Consider the following 18,177-nt stretch of genomic DNA (forward strand, 5'->3'; position numbering starts at 1 on the left):
CAGAACCTTATAATGGATCTAAAATAGCTATCTCTTAAGTATAGCTTAAGGTGAATCTGTGTTTCTAAAGGGTAATCTCTTAGTCAAGTGTTAGTCTGTTGTCCAGGACAACCAGATTCATTTTTATTTTTAAAAATATTTAGGTTGTTATTAATTTATATGTGCATTCTGTGCTTGAGTGCATATATGTGAACCATATGCATGCAGAAGCCAGCAGACGCCAGACATCAGCACCAGATTCCCTGGAACTACAGTTGACATATTGGAATGAAAGTCTTATATGTATAATTTTGATAATTTATACTTGTAAAACTATTTCTTCTAAGACTATTTCTCCTTTTTACTCTCTAGAGAAAGCCAGTTTATTTTATGATATATATTTTATTATTTCAGAATATAAAAGACAATTTGCAACAAATCTCAGGTCGGATTGATGTAATTCACAAGAAGAAAACAGCAGCCTTGCAAAATGCCACCCCTATGGAAAGGGTGAAACTACAGGAATCAGTGTCACAGATGGATTTCCAGTGGGAAAAACTGAATAGAATGTATAAGGAACGACAAGGGTAGGTAGCATTTTAATTTTACTGAAGCACTATAGCCTTTTCAGGAAACTTTAAAACATTTTCAAATAGTTTCCTTGGTTAAAATGACAGAAAAGGAGAGAAAAAATATTATTGTAAAATATAAGGGAATTATTACTAATGGAATGAGATATTGAAATTATTCTTTACTACTGAAATAAACATTATGTTTGTATATTACATCATCCTCTAAAATTTAGATAATGTGAATGCTGTTTTGTTCATAATTAAGCTGATATAAAGTATTATATATATATATATATAAATATATATATATAATTTTATCTGCTACCTATGTATTTATAAATTTAGTGTTTAGAGCAGTGTATTTAACATAAAAGGATTTCATTTTAATTTACTACTTCCATTTGCAAGTTGATATTTAAAAATTTTATAGTCTCATTCCCTGTATTTCCTTATTTTTAATTTGGAAAACTTATTTAGTTGATCTGAAATCAACTTTAGTGCTTACTTTAAGTAAAGTAAAGTAAATACTTTATTTTAAGTAAAGTATTTAACTTTTGAATTAATTTTGAAGGTATTCAGATGCAGTAACCTCACATCACAAGAAGGTAGATATTTTTCTTCTTTTACAAATTTAGAATACAAGTTTTCTAACAGTATAAACCAATTTTAAGCTCTGTAGTTTAAAGATAGACTTCTTCATTTCCTTAGGAATAATTCAAATTATTTTGTATCTCTCATGTGTTTATTTATAGCCACCTTTGTACTTTAGGTTTTAGTTTATTATATTAAACTCTGAAACAGATGTTTCAAACATTAATTTCAGTTGCCATCCATGATTGTCTTTATTAAATTTCCAATTATCATTCATCTAGTATTATTTACTAAATTATAATAACCTTTGTTCTGTAAACTTATTTCTCTTTTAGTAAAGCACTGACTCATTTACTGTGCCATAAAAGGCCTTCACATGACCTCCTATTCACCTGCTGAACCATGCTATTTGCTACATGCTGTGGGCACTACAGCACTCATATATTATGAGTTAGTAACATGAAACTGCTTTGCAGTTTCTAAAGTGTTTTGTTTCCTCTCTATCTAACGCATTATATTCTGAAGGAATCACTTTAAATGTTTCATGACTCATAATCCAAGATTATTAGTGAAATATGATATCCTGAAATTTCAATATTAGTTTATCACTTAATATAATATTATATCCATAAATAACTTTATATTTATATATGTTTCCAATTTTGGTTGTTACTCAATATGATATCTATTCTTTTGTGAGCTTCTTTTATAATTTACCGTGTAAATTTATTTTTGCAAATGAAAATATCTCTCCTCTCAAATACTGGAGGACAGGCCTCTATCCCCGCCTTCGCAAGTTTAGAATTGCCACAGCCCTTCTACACTTAGAGAAGGGAAGAGATGTCAGGGGCAGCCCTGCTTACACACTGAAGGCCTAAAATCAGCCATGGGCCTAAAATTAGCAATAGGCCTGTCATACATGTATACTAACACCAAGTCTTAGGTCTCTGTGGCAAAACATTGAAACAGATGGCTATAAGCTAATGTAAACAGGCAGCTTTTATGGAAATTTACAAGTCTGAGTAGTCATAGACCTTGTAAATAGGTTGCCTTGGCAGACAATACCAACTTAGATAAGGACAAGCGAGTCATAGGCAGAGTCATAGTGACTTGTCCCCTGAACCTTCACCTAGCTGATACCCGGTTCTGAAGATATCTGTATTCCCCCTGAACACCCATACTCCATTGTCATTCCCTTCCCCAGATCCTGCTTTTCTATGTTTATAACCCCTGTGTGAATAAATTACAATTTGAGAAAAAATAAATTAAAATAAATAAATAAATAAATAAATAAATAAATAAATAAGTTACTGAAGAATGAAAAAAAAAGAAAATCTCTCTCCTCAGTTAAAGTAATACGTTTATTTTAACATATGATGAAATGTCTAATTTCATTGTTTATGAAAAGGAGAAAAATCAGTACTCTGATATACATACAAACTTACATTGTTACTTTACAATACTTTCATACTCATTGTGGGCCAATTGTGAGTCTCTGCTGGAGTCTGCGAATGAGGTCAGAGTCATCACATTTTGGGATGTGTTCATTTCACTGTCTTCTTTGCTTTTCGTCTTTTTACTAAGAACTTCTGAGTTTTCTTCAATGTTCAGTAATTACTGTGTTTCTTTAGGCACATACCATCATGGCAAACCAGTAGGATCTTTTCTGGGGATGCATCTTCTCTATAATCATACAACTTCTGCTGATATATAGGCAGTATATTCACCTTTAACAGGATAAAACAGTTATTTTCTCTTCAATTCACCTTTAACCACAGAGGAAGTAATAAAAGCTGGAAGACTAATGCTAGTCCATGAAGAAAGTTGGTGAAGTTTCATACAAATTTTTCATAATTTAGTTTTCCGTCAAGCAATTATGTCTGTAAACTCAGACCAGCCCATTTATACTCTTTGGTTAGTGGCTTATTCTCTCAGAGCACCTAGGGGTCCACATTAGTTGAATGTTGGTCTTCCTATGGGGTTGTCATTGCCTTCAGCTCCTTCAATCCTTCACCTAACTCTTACATAGTGGCCACTGACCTCATTCCAGTGCTTAGCTTTGAGTATCTGCATTGTCTCAATCAGCTGCTCATAGCAGCTCTCAGATAACAGCAACACTATCTTCTGACTATAAGTACAACATAACCTCAGTAATAGTGTCAGGGATTTTTGCCTACCCAAGGGATAGATCCCAAGTTGGGCAAGTCACTGGTCAGCTATTCCTTCAGTCTCCACTCCAGTTTTGTTCCTGCATTTCTTTTAGAGAAGAGAGATTGGGGGTTGAAAGTTTTGTAGGTATGTTGCTGTTCCCATCCCTCCATTGGGTTTTTTTTTTTCTGACTGCTGTAGATGGACTCTTCAGGTCCATATCCCCACTGTTGGACATTTCAGCTAAGGTCACCCACATCAAATCCTGGGAGCCTTCCCCATCCCAGGTCTTTGGAACTTTCTAAAAGTTCCTCCTATACTCCACCCCCTGACAGCTGCAGATTTCCATTCACCATCCTGGTCCTCTGGGCCTCTCTTCTGTCTCCTCCCCATGCTCAGTCCTGCCCCTTTTATCCCCTTCCCTTACCCTCTCCCACACCATTCCATCCATCTATCTGCTTTCTACTATTTTATTTCCCTTCTAAGTGATATTTAAGTATCCTTGCTTGGAGGCTTCCTTCTTGTTTAGCTTCTTTGTATCTGTGGAATGTAGTGTGTGTATATACTGTATTTTAAGGATAATATTCACTTATAAGTTAGAACATGCCATGCATGTCCTCCTGGTTCTGGGTTACCTCACTCTGGATGGTATTCTTCAGTCCCATCTATTTGCCTGCAAAAATCATGATGTTTTAGTTTTTAATAGATGAATAGTATCTAATTGTGTAGATGTACCACATTTTCTTTATTCATTCTTCAGTTGAGGGATATCTAGATTGTTTCTAGCTTCTGGCTATTAGGAATAAGACTGCTATGAACATCAAGGAGCACATGTCCTTGTGATACAGTGGAGCATCTTTTGGATATATACCCAGGTGCAGTATACCTGGGTCTTCAAGAAGAACTATTTCCAATTTTCTGAGAAACTGTCAGACGGATTTCCAGAGTGGTTGTATAAGTTTGCACTCTGATCGACAACAGAGGACTGCTCCCCTTGCTCTATATCCTTCCCAGCATGTGCTTTTCCTTGAGTTCTTGAACTTAGCCATTATGACTGGTGCGAGGTGGAATCTCAGAATCATTTTGATTTGCATTTCCCTGATAACTAAGACTGCTGAACATTTTTAAGTGTATCTGCCATTTGAGATTGCTCTGCTGATAATTGTTGATAATTCTGTTTAGCTCTGTTTACAGTAGCATTTTACCCGCTTTTTGAGAGTACTATACAGTGTATTTTGTTCATATTCACCCCTTCTTTATCTTTTCTAAATCCATCCCCATTTTATTACCCACTCAAGTTTGTGTTTTCTTAGAAAACAAAACAAAGCAAAACATTTTTATGCTGTCCAAATACTTTAGGGGTGGGACCATTCATGGAACATGGTCAACCTACCAGGACCAAATCCCTAAAGTAAATAGACTCTTCTTCTCCTAGAAGTTATGAATTTCCTGTAGTTCATTATTTAGGGTAGAACTTTGTACCTACATTTACCTTCTGTGGTAGAATTTTGTCTTGTTTATGCATGTTTAGACCTTGTGAATAATGTTATAACCATTAGTTCATTTGCAACTCTTCTGTTGTACCCAGAAAAAAAAATAGGTTTTTAATCCACCATTTCTGATTCTTATAATCTTTCTTTTACATTTTCCGTGATGATCCCAGAGCTGTGGGGAGAGTTTTTGATGCAAATTAAACATTTAGGGCTGAACATTCCTCAGTGTCTTCTTCTTTGCATAGTGACATTTTGTGTGAATTTATGTTAGTTGTAATCTACTGTAACAAGAATCTCACTACCAGAAAAAGAAAAAAAAACTGTGAACCCTGTGACTTACAGTAATTATGGAAATGGCAAACAACAACCATATGTGTGATAGTGGCATGAATGTTATATGTTTAGCCAACTATATTCTCGTCAAAATTGAATCTCAATCCATGAGATTGACCCATTCAAGACATCATTGCAGCCAAGAACCTGTGGCTAGATGGCTCAAAGAATCTGTGGGAAATGTGGTAATGACAAAAAAAATTAAATGCCTTCTAGTATTAGAAGAATACCATCCCCTGTTCTTTCAGCAAACACTTTAAGTTGACATGTTAGTGGATGGCTTCATACCCATGAGCATATTGACATCACTAATTGTACTTAATGAGTTATCAAAGAAAAGTATAAAGAGGATGCATGTTTGGAGGATGCAGGAGAAGTTTGGGAGGAAATGGGTGCAGCTATGATCATATTCCAGTGTGTGTGTGTGTGTGTGTGTGTGTGTGTGTGTGTGTGTGTGTGTGTTTGTGTGTAGAATTCTTGGGAATGAAAAATATGATTGTTAAAAAGGCCCTACAAAATGACAGATACTCTATGTTATAGTCTTTTTATGATACCATGTTTATGATTCTTAAAGTCAGTGATGAATCTGTCATATGTTCATGAATATATTCCTTACAACCTCAAAGCATACCATAGTCTAAACAAGATAAAAAAAGTGTAGCAAGTTTCAAACTTCAAATTTCTATACAGCCATAAGATGGCATTATTGTGTTACAACAAGTTTCTGTCCAAAGGTAAGATAGAGTTGCTATAAAAATCTCTATTCCTCCTTGAAAAATTCATTTAGTTAGCCAATTCAGGGTGGATAATCTATGCATATAAATAATTAAATTCAAGCTTTTGAGCTTTATGTATGATCTTAAGAGAACATAAAGCCAAGAACACTGATTCAAATAATGCTGATATTTTATACCATAAATTCCTTTTACATGGATAAGAAAATAAGAATACATATGTAAATCTATTATTTATGATCTCATGTAAAAATCAATGAAATATTGGTGAACAAATATGTATAGAGATGTAGTAGTATAACTTAAGCAAGAACAATTATTTAGCTCTGTGCTACATAGGTCAGACTTGAAGGAATACATATCATATGACACCTTTTTTCAAAAAAAACCTGAAGATGAGTACAACGGAAGTTAGAGAAAGACGGAAGATCCTGATTTCTTTTTCTTTTCTTTTTTCTTTTATTTTGTTTGTTTGACAAGCCTTCCTTAAATACAAGCATGAGCAGTTTTCTATGTACTACATGATGTTTAATTTATTTATCAAGATGCTAATTGTATTTCTTTAGTAAAGTTTGTAATATTGAATGTTTGTATACAATTTTCTTCGTTAAATGCCATATTAGAATGAAATTTATATTTAAAATTGCAAAAGGGAAAAATAAAGACAAGAAGGATACAAACAAAAATTTTACGATACCTTTAATAAAGACATGCTTTCTCTTTCTCTTTTGAACATTTCACACTGAACTTTTGAGTGAATTTTTCATTTTCCAGGGATGCTTCACTGCTAAGGATATGGAACCTACTGATCTGCAGAAAGCCTTTTGCCAGGTTGCCATTTTACACAATGTCATTTGCCTTATATCTCCATATATTCAGATACTTAGAAATCATTACATTTCATAGAGATCACATATATCAGACATCCCATAAAGGATAGTTTAATACTTTCTCAATATAAAAAATTGACAGCTATAAAATTCACATATTTATAGAGGTAACCATGAAATAATTTAGCCTGAGACTATTTCTTATAGCAATTGTGCATCTTTTCCCATGACAGTTACATTTCCCTTCTTCATTATAGGTAATAGCAACATTACGTATTTATAATATTAGCCACATTTTGAAGACAATTTTGCTGACATTATTCACTCTGTGTTTCTTTACCTTGTCAGGTCATTAACTTATTCTCTTTAAATACACATTAAAAAACACATGTAGTAGGTGAGTATTGAAAGTACTACCATCAAATCTCTGCTAATAGGTTTTTCTCAGCAATGTTCTTTGTTCCATTACAATTTGCTTAGGCCAATATTTATAGTTATTCATACAGTGATACATTAAGGAAATCATATTTGTATCCCCTGAAAACCCCTGAGTATGTTCAATCAGTGAATGTTTGTGACTGTTAATTCTTATTTTTTACTTTAATTATCCTTACATTCTACACCTTACCCACCTGTTACAGGATGGGGCTCCAGCAAAATTCATACTCTAAAGAATATTGAAAAAGAAAAAAAAGAATATAGAAAAAGCTAAGGGGAGGGGACAAATTTTGTTTACTGATGGTCTTTTAAAAGTCTGTATATGTGACTATTCTCAAGTTTTATTGCAGAAACATGTGCTATGACAGGTATGTATGTGTTGACGTATACTGGGAAGTCAGAAAACAACCTTATGTTTGTTTTTCATCCATTATTTTTAGGCAAAAATCTGTTGTTTGTCAATCCATACATCAAACTAGCTGACCTTTGAGCTTCCCTTGATTCTCCTTTACCTCCCTTCTCCTTGTAGGACCACTGACATTATCATGCTACTACATCTAACTTTGTACTAATTCTGACAATGCAAACTCAGATAGCCACAAATGTATGATCAACACTTTACAGACTAAATCATTTCCTCTACCTCAAATTGACTTTTAAAGACATATCTAGGTTCTGATATATTATAATTCTGTTTATTTTTCATTGTCCAATGATATGTCTCATGAATATTCTCAAGTGGCAAGCATTGCTGAGAAATATAAGTACTCTGTATGTTTCAGGAAAATGGAAAATTAATGTTGAAAGAAAATGTATAATCTTTATCATATGCATGGAAATGAGCACTTTGTTTTGGAAACAGATCTGGGAAAGTTCTGTCTAGAATTAATTCTTCCTTTACTGCATTTGATCATTTGACAAACTCTGACTCTAGCTTCTAGAATTAACCTAGCATGAATTTAAAGTATTCAATTTTTGTATCAAGATATCTACATTTTTATATTTTCATATCTTCAAAAAATTTCTCCTTAACTTTTTCTGATTTGAAAATAAGTTTGCAGTAAAATGGAGAATTGGATTTTCATGATTTTCCTAGGCTATAAGTTTACTACTTACAATGAGCATACTTCCTATTCTTAGTATGTCATACATAAATTGCATAAAGTAACTTAATAGATCCCTTTGACTTTCGCAAATAACATCTACAAAAGGAAAATAACATGAATTGAAAACTGTAATAACGCACAGAACTGACAGGGCATTATCACTTGGCAAGGTAAGATGAAGCTTTTGGAAAACACGAAAGTAGCTTCTATCTTAGAAATACCTTCATATCAAACTTGGAGCCAACAAATTAGATGCCTTCTTTCATTCTCAGGACAATCAGAAAGTTAAGTTTAGAATTAAGTGTTAGAGAAAGAAACTTCATTTTTTTCTGCATTTCACATGGACATGTATGGCTCAAGCTGCTCGAACTCTGGCTGTGAAATTTTATCTTCTTGAGTACCCTCTGTCTGCAGTCAATCTCATACTGCATCATTTATATTGTACCTTCTGTATTTTTATTTCTGGACCCAGAGCAGGATTTATATGCTCATAATATGTTTTCTTTTAGACACTAGTATCTGAAAATGCAGTATTTTAAAATGATATTTTAATTACTTTGTTTAATATGAGAAGAAAAGGCTGTGAATTACATAACAGGCTGTCCAAAGCAAAGTATAAATGCTTTATGGAAATGTAGTTTAATGGTAGATGGCTTGTATGAAGTGCGTGGAGAGTATTTTTTTCATGAAGTCCTGCTTATATATTGGGACCTAGTACAAATATTTATCACTTTGTTTCACTGCCTATGTCTCCATCTATTGCTTCATGGGCTAGAGTCTTTAAACTGTTCCTCAGTACAGTTCTCATAGAGGTTTGCTCATAAGGTTAGGTGTGTTATACTAAACTATATGCACTTTTAACCACCTATTCCCCCCTTTACTAAGAAGGAACCATGTATTTCATTTTAAAATCACCCATAAGCCAAATCTAGCAGTATTGCAGGGGACCTGGCAATGCAAACTAAATTTTTATTGACACAACTTTAAAAGTAAGTGAGAAATTGCATGCTCAAAGGACTGGGGATCAAGTCACTGGTAGAGGACTTGTTCAACACTATTCATAGCTTTTCCAAACTCAGAACCACAAAAGAAACTGTATAAGTCTGGAATTGATAGCAATCTTGAGAAACTTAGAATGCCACAAAATCCATTTATATCATAGTTTATTTCACAAAATACCAATATAGGGTATTTTTCCACAGTCAGTTTCATTTTACTGTAACAAAGGTACATCAGGTGTTAATATAGCAAATATCAAAAAAGAGTCTATGACCTATATACATTCTAAGGACAGCACTTGGGAGCCGATAGAATATGGTCACTAATAATTTAAAATTATATAACCTAGTAGATCACCACTCTGTGTTACATGGGGAGACAATTTCTCAAAGAAAATAAAATCCAACTTAAATTTGTTAATCTCACTTGGAAATGTGTTTTGAATCAAATATTCTACATAATTTGTTTTATAATCCAATATTTGCTGGTACTCATATTTTCCAGAATAGCAGCAATACTATAAAGCATATGTGCATTTTAAAAAAGCAACGTAAAAATATTTGAATTACACTTTTATTTACCAACATAGTGATATGTTAGTGTATCTGTGCATTTGTGAGTTCAATTTCTGAATAGCATAATTAATGTCTATATTCAGATATCTGTTACTTGAAACTACCATAAGCTGAAGGACCATGGCTCACTGTATATCCTTGAGGAAGGCCATCTGGTTTATGTTTCTTGGCAAGATTTGTTTAAACACAAGTTGCTGCATGACAATGTAAGAGGAAATATCTAACTAGCTATAGTAAATAAGTAGATTTGCAATACACATAATATAGCATTTCTTCTTATCTTAGTCAGCATCACCAGAAAAGAAACACTGTTTTCTCACTTACAAAACAAAAACCTACAGACTTCAATGATGACAAAATTATTGCTTCAAGAGATTGTTTCAGTGGCCAAAATTTATGAGAGCTATGAGAATTTTGATAATCAGTGCTTTATTTAATTATTTCTCATAACTGATTTATAAATATCTTAAACCCCTCTCTTTTGATCCCTTATACCAGTTAGTAGCAGATATAAAAGTCATATATAAGTGTGTCTGTCCATCTTTCTTCTTTCTCCCTTCTTCCTTCTCACTCCAGCATTGTGTGTTTGTATCTGCTTCCACTTCCTGTTCAGAAAGAAGAACAGGAATAATGTGAATGAATTGAACAAACTAGTTCTTTTGTTCTTTCCTTCATCTATAGGGTCAAACAAGACATCATACAGATTGATTTAGGGCTTAACAATAAAATTGGTCAGGCTTTAGGTTTGGGGTCTACTATTAGCTGATTTTATGTCAAGAAAAAGAACAAAATTATATGAAATGTATAAAGAATAAAGCTTAAGAGACGGGTGAATCACATTTAAATTATCTTAAAAGTGACGAACACAGAAATAAGATAGTTGAGATAGCAGAAATAAAATTTGTTCATTTACTAAGCAGAATACAAGGTGAAGGATTGTTTCAGTTTGCTTTATATGTTTGCTTAGCACAGGTTTTGTCTTTGTTGTTTCCATTGTTTTGTGCAATTTTGTCCTTTTACATGACTGTTTCTACCCCAGGTTGTTATTAAACTCTAATTCTTCCTACCTCTGCCTCCTGAGTACAGTGATTATGGAACTATGCCTACCTTTTATCCGTCTCTTAACAGGAATATACCAGTGGTTAATCTAGGGTGTTGGAAAAGCTAGCACTTTTAAGATAGTTATTTTCCAAATGTCAGAAAGGAAATTAAATTACAGATTGAGTTTAAAGATTGAAATTACTTCCAGTCACTTTTGTCAGTGTCGCTTGTATAGTAAGAAATAGATGACAGTTTATCTAAGGCACATATTTACATATTCACGGGTATTACCAGAGATTGCATGATAATTCTTTTGACTCATATATTTATCATAAGTATACAAACAGTTGTCATTATATTTTTATGAATTATGTATCAAACTATTGGTTAGAAATATAATTAATGAAGAAAAATGCAATGGTGGCACATGCCTATAATCATAACACTTGAGACATGAAGGCAGGAGGATCAGGAGTATAGACCAATCTCAGCTATATGAAATTTTTATCTAAATTAATTCTGTGTTAATATCTATGTCTATAATGTCCAAAATTTAAAGATTACAAGTAGACAGATGATAAAATACTTAGTAAAAGAATATTTAATTATTAATAAATGAATGCTTGTTAGTAAAATCTAAAGTACAATAACAATGAATAATAACAATAATTTCATGTTTTGTATGATTAATTCATATGTATACTTGAATTTACTGTAGTTAAACATTTCAAAATACTAAATTGCTGCTCTGAATTTTTTTTAACAAATAGACTAAGGGGATGGTCCAGTGGTTAAGAACACATACATTCTTACAAAAGACTCAAGTTTATTTTCCAGCACCAATGTTGAGTGGCTCACAACTGCATATAACTCTGGCTCCAGGAGACCCAACAATCTGATCTGGACTCTAAAAATAGTTGTGCCCACTGTGTGCACATAGCTATCCTATGGATACATATGAAGACAAATATACATAGATTTATAAAATTAAATTAAATTTAAAGCCAAGAAACAGAGTAAGATAAAGTTAATTGGTTAATGCATTTCAGATAAATGCCTAATTCAAGGGATGGTAAAAGCAACCAAGATTGAATAGGAAAGCCTAGTGAGCTCAAACAGTTACAGGAGAGTCTTTAGCTTATTGGGATGATAATATTCACATCAGTCTTGTGTGAGACAAGAATGGATCTTTGTGGCTTTATCCATCAGTTTTTGGATCTGAGTTTTCCCAACTGCTTCCTTCTAGGCTATACAATATCAGATTTAAAAAAAAGCACCTGTCTGCTGGAAAATAATGTCAGATAGTAGTTTATCCATAACGTTTTGGTAGACAGCACTTTCAGTAACTGAAAGACAAATGCTTAATTTATAATCTTTATTGAGGGATACATTTTAAGTAGCATTTAAGTGCATGTAGGCACTACTCTTGATAAGTTATGTACTTTTTTTATTGATGTATAAATATTGTCAAATATATCAAATCTGTTTGAAGAATTCTACTTCATACACATTTAAATAAATATATACTAGTGAATCCATTGCTAATCAGAATAAATAACATAGCTATAGTCCTCATAAATATCTCTAACAAATCACTCATGTTTGCCCTTTCTTTAATCGCTAGGAAACCATTGACCTATTGTCTCACACAGCAGATTAATTTGAAATTTCCAGAATTTTATACAAGCAAAATTATCAACTATCTAGCATTTTGCTGGTCTGTGTGCATTTTCTATCATACTAGCAATTTACAGTTTGAAAGTTATATGATTTCAATGTGAATGAGCACATACATTAAATGAACAAATAAAATATTATCTTTTGATTATGTTTCTATTTCAGGAATGGCCTTAAGATTTTGTTACTCTGTAGATTTCAAATCACCTTAATATTTGGCACTTGTTGCTTTATTTTTAGCTAATCTGTTTTATAAGTTCACCATCTACCAGTTACCTAAAATATGTGATTCACTACACAGATCCAGAAAAGACTCACTAAAAATCTCCATGTTCATACTGTTGCACATACTTTTCATTATCATAAAATATTATAGTACTCTCACCATTTTGTGTGATCAACCAAATGATGTACATCACAAATATCTGAATCATGCTCATTTGATTCCCGTCATAGTCTAAGGCAAACATTGATATGAAGATAGTGTATTCTGTATCTGTAGGTTGTTGTGTTCAGGTCTTAATTATACTATCTAAAAATAAAATTTTAAGATTTATGAAATTCTTTTTTAAACTTACCAAGATAATAGTACTATGACTTTCATCCCTCAAAACTGAGAATTACCAAGACCTCTCAATATCAAGAATGACCACCATTATTTCTGAAAATGCCCCTGGGCTGAAAGACTTATCTTCCTCTTTTTATACCCTTCTGAACTCATATTTCATATTTTAGTATTTTCTGAATTCCAAATACTTCCATTATACTTGTTTTCATGTCTCATCATACTTTGCATTGTTTGTCCTCAACATCAATCTCCCTCTAACTGATTTCTTGTGAGAGATGCCTTTCCACCCAAATTGCTGTCTATTTTGACAATTTAATCTATCAAAAGTCGTACTTTCAGCTTCAAGTTTCCAAGCACAGAATCCTTCCCTGGTTCTATATAGATAAATCCACTTTTATGCTGGTATCTCCCAGAGACAAGCAAGTTGGAATATATATTTTGCCAGTTCTTTGCTTTGGCCAGAAGAAAACTTTAAAGGGCAGTGAAATGTCATAGATTGGACTGCTCATCACAATAAGATTATTATTATATCTTATATCTTATATGCCTTATATCTTGTAAAACTTCAGAATTGTGTCTCACATGTCCCCAGAAGTCACTTGCTTTTATAATCCGGTAGTTCATAGTTTGTCACTCACTATCTTATCCTGGCCTGTCTGACGTGCATCTCCATGTGCTCTGACAGCAAAGTGGATTTCAAAAATATCACAATTCATTTTCTAATTCTTTGCAGTAAAATATTAGATATAATATACTTTACCATTTATAAGTACTAAAAATCTTTGAATATAAGAAACAGAATTGAATCCCATGTTATCCATTAGAGAAATAATAAATAGAAAAGTGACTTCGTTGAGTACCAACATATTAGAATAGTTCACAGAAATGAGCAAAAAGAATACACTTCTCATAGGAAAAACAACATTGAGAACTCATGATCCCAAAATAAGTTGCTTTTGTTGTTGTTGTTAATCACTATTAAAATGCTTTCAACTAACTTGCATTTATTCCTCTGAACTCTGAATTCATTGCTTAAATATAACTGACTTATATTAGGTCACTTTTTAACCACCCCTTAAGACAGTTTACAGAGAACTATGATGAAGAATCCTCTCAATATTATATGTAATGGAAGACTCTCACAAAACAGTGAGTTTATCTAGATAATGCAGTATCATAATACTCTAAAGGTTAGTAGTTTTAATTTTTTATTTTAAAAATTAAAGTATTTGTTATTTCATTATTAATTTGTTCATATTATGTGTGTGTTTACCTGTGTATGCAATGGCATACATGTGGAAGTCTGAGGACAGTTTCTCGGAGTTGGCTCTTTTCTTCAACCTGTATTTTGTTTCAGTAATTAAACTCACTTGTTAGGCTAGCTCTTTATTTATCCAGTGGGCATATCACCAGCCCTAAACTAGTTTTTTGTTTTTTCAAATAAAATGTTATTTAAAAAAAACAAGCAGCATTCCTAGCTCTGAGACCCTGCGTGCTTCTATTTTATGGCTCTGTCATATCTGCATGAAATTGCAATGGTTCTAATAATCGAGCAGTACATGAAAGACACTGCCTAGTAAAGACCTTAAACGAGAAATGATACATGACTTCCCTGACATCACATTTTACTAAATTTCATTTCCTATTATTGTACTGTATCCTCAATGGAGCAATAGGTACAATGGATGATTGAAATGGTTGAGGAACCCCAGTTCTTCTCCCACACAAGGCATACTGGATAGATGAAAATAAATCCAGCCACTAAATGTTCTTACAATATCATATACTCAGAGGACTATTTTCTGTCATCAAAGACTTCTTGATCAGGTCATCAGGTTATATCTTCTCTGAAAATCTGAAGTACAACATTCGATCTATTTATCCTGTTTTATATTATAAGATAACTATTCCTTATAACTCAAAACATATCTGGAAGTTTTATGGAACTCTAGTGAAGGGTATGGATTTATTTTATTTCTGTATAACATTCAGAACATATATACTAGGTATAATATACATATATATGAGGCAAATATATTATTGCCTTTATAAATTGTGATAATCCCAAAATACATAACAAATGTTTAATAAAAACATAACAAACTTCATATATTCTTGTGTACTAATTTTATTTTCAACATATTATGAGTGCAAATTCAATACTATAAAGTAAAATTTGAGCAAGTAAATTTAAGTATGGTGTGATAAATATTCTATTTAAATTTTGTTTAATACTATTTAAAAAACACAAATGAAAGCATTCAACATTCCACTACATGACAAATTTGCATTTGAATTTACCGTATGGATGGTGCTTTCATTGTGAAAGAGTAAGGTTAATAAAAAAGGCAATCACCCTTATCAACAATCATGTATTTATTTTAAATATTTTAACTAAGAATGTGGTGTTAGATATTGGCATCATATTGTTGAATATATCTATTAACTAACAGATATTTAAATGTCAAGCAGAACTCACATTGGCATAGCAAAGATTTACTGTGCTATTTTAAATGTATCTTAAATCCTTTCTCATATTGTGAATGAGATAGAGACTTTTAGCTTCCAGCCACTTCTGTCTATAATAATTTGAATAAAGCATCATTCATATATAATATGATGGTGAGTACAAAGTTTGTAGTAAAGGGACATAAATCTACTGAATCATTTTAGCAATTTGCTATTTGAGAACAATTACTAATTTATTTATTTCTCTACTTTACAAGTTGTAATCTATAGCAATGTGCAAATGTGAGAAGGAATATTATACCCTGGTATTTAGCATGGCAAAGGAATATGCTTTCTATCATACATAGACCATGAATCTGATTTGTATTGTAGGCAAGCATTTTGGAGAATAAATTAGTTTGCAATTAAGAAACCAAGTATCTCATAGACTTAAGTCATTTCACTGTTCTCTCCTCTCTCTCTCTCTCTCTCTCTCTCTCTCTCTCTCTATATATATATATATATATATATATATATATATATATATACTTATTCAATTTACATCCGCTCAATGCTGAAAATCTATAGCTGAGTTTCCATCTAATGCACATACATGGGTATGCACATATGTTGGTGATACTATTCTATGCTCATGATGAGATTACAAGATTTATTTGCAGTGATTCAAACTTGGAATTAATATGGTATTAACTGTATTGGATAATGTTATCTCTGTGATGTTCTGCTCTTATTTCTCATTTGTAGTTTGAGACTATCCTAGTTCAGTCTCCAAGTATGAATTGTATTTTAACTATTTGAAGACACATGGTTCCAAGTAAGACAAATAATTGGTACTATAATTTTAGGTTGCAATAATCAGCAAAGTTAATTTGTGAGGGGCCAAATAGTAAATATTTTAGACTCGGAAAGTCACATAAACAGTGGTTAACAAATTGAAAATAACCTCAGAGGTGTTATCAAAATACGTTGCTAATAAATGCAAGATGGAAAATAAAAGAGCTTCCTCTTAAGAACAAAACCATATTTGAATTCTCCACATTTCTTCTGACTACAATCTGTGGTTGCTGTCCTGTGTGTGTCTGATGTGGTGTGTGTGTTTCTGTTTTTCTGTGTTTGAATTTGAATTCGTGCCTATCTTTGTCCCTATTCTTGTCCCTAACAAAGAGCTTCACTCTGCATTTATTGAATACAAACAACAAAAAGAAAAAAAAACATAGGAATGAGATGAAGGGTTCCTTTACAGAAATAATTATCCAGGTTTTACAAGGGAAGAATGCACTCACCTACAGACCATGAGTAACACTTCTCAATGAAAATAAACATAAAACTAGATGTACATGTTTTTGCAACAACTGTGGTTAATAGTTGTTGTATATTTTATATAAGGTTGCTTTAATCCCGTTTGTTGTTTTAAAAAATTCATTACCATAACACATACATACATACATATGTACATACATACATACATACATACAAACATACATACATACATTTCTCTGGAATACGAGATAAAAAGATTAAAACCATTAAGTCTCTTTGACTTGTGAAAGCTGATTTCATAAGAATAATGGGCATAATACGTCTGTTCTCTTAGTCATATTAAGCTTATTTTTAATTTGAAAATTGATACTATAATCTAATTACATCTCACCCTTCCCCTTTTCTCTCCTGAAACTTTCCCATCTGCTGCTTCCTGTAGCCATTCAAATTCATGGTCTCTTTTTCTGTTTGCATGTGTATTTGTTTATACATATGTATTCCTAACAGGCTGGCTACATAGTCAGATAGCAGCTTAACTGCATAGTCTTAAATTATCTGAAAGCATGTTATTAAGTTGACAGCAAGATGTGGTAAAGTTCAGTCTTTTCAAATGTAAAAAGAAATTGTTTTCCAAAAATTGTCATATGTCAGAATTACTCAACTCTGAATTTTTTGTGCAGGAGCAACTACAGATAGTTTACATACAAATAGTTACTTATTTGTCATAAAACTATCTTTAAGAAACAAACCCAGCTGCTTAGAAAATAAAGAAATAACAGAGGATCTAGGCATTTCAGGTGTGGAGTTTGACCCAAAACAATTCAAAGCAGGAAGAGTGGGCAGCTTTGTTGATAAAGTGCTTGTATTGCAAGTATGAGGATCTGACATCAGTCCTCAGAATTAATGGGAATAATATTAGGCAGGGCAGCAGGTTGCTGCAGTTTCACTGCTTTGGAGGTAGAGGCAAAAGAATCCATGAACTTCACTGGCTTACCAGTATAGGCAATTGGCAAACACCAGTCCAATGAGACACACTGTCTCAAGAAAGAAGATAAATAGTGTCTCTAAGTATGATACTGAGATTAACCTCAGGGTACCATATTAAAGAAAATAAACATACGTGGTGACATACAATCTTAAATTAACCTAGCAATGAGGAAGTAGAGATAAACAGATCCCTGAGTCTCCCTGGGCAGGCAACTTTTCTTCTTTGTGAGTTGCAGGCCACTGAGAGACGTTGTCAAAGAAGAAAAGTGACCTTTGCCTGAAGAATAACAGCAAAAATTATTCTTTAGCCCCCAAACACATATGTCTACATATACTTACATATAAACAATAACTAAGTAAGAAATACCATAGCTTAG

The 18,177-nt window shown here is 32.6% G+C and overlaps 1 protein-coding gene across 1 annotated transcript in view; it reads left to right on the forward strand.

Annotated features, from left to right (window-relative positions):
• Dmd (dystrophin) overlaps positions 1 to 18,177 on the forward strand; it is a 1,212,244-nt gene that overhangs the window by 83,859 nt on the left and 1,110,208 nt on the right. Inside the window, exon 15 of the mRNA XM_028765040.1 lies at positions 394 to 566. Coding sequence (XP_028620873.1) covers positions 394 to 566 — 173 coding nt within the window. The remainder of the gene's footprint in view (positions 1 to 393; positions 567 to 18,177) is intronic.

This window comes from Grammomys surdaster, unplaced genomic scaffold (assembly GCF_004785775.1).
Source record: "Grammomys surdaster isolate TR1022 unplaced genomic scaffold, NIH_TR_1.0 148, whole genome shotgun sequence".
NCBI classification, from domain to species: Eukaryota; Metazoa; Chordata; class Mammalia; order Rodentia; family Muridae; genus Grammomys; species Grammomys surdaster.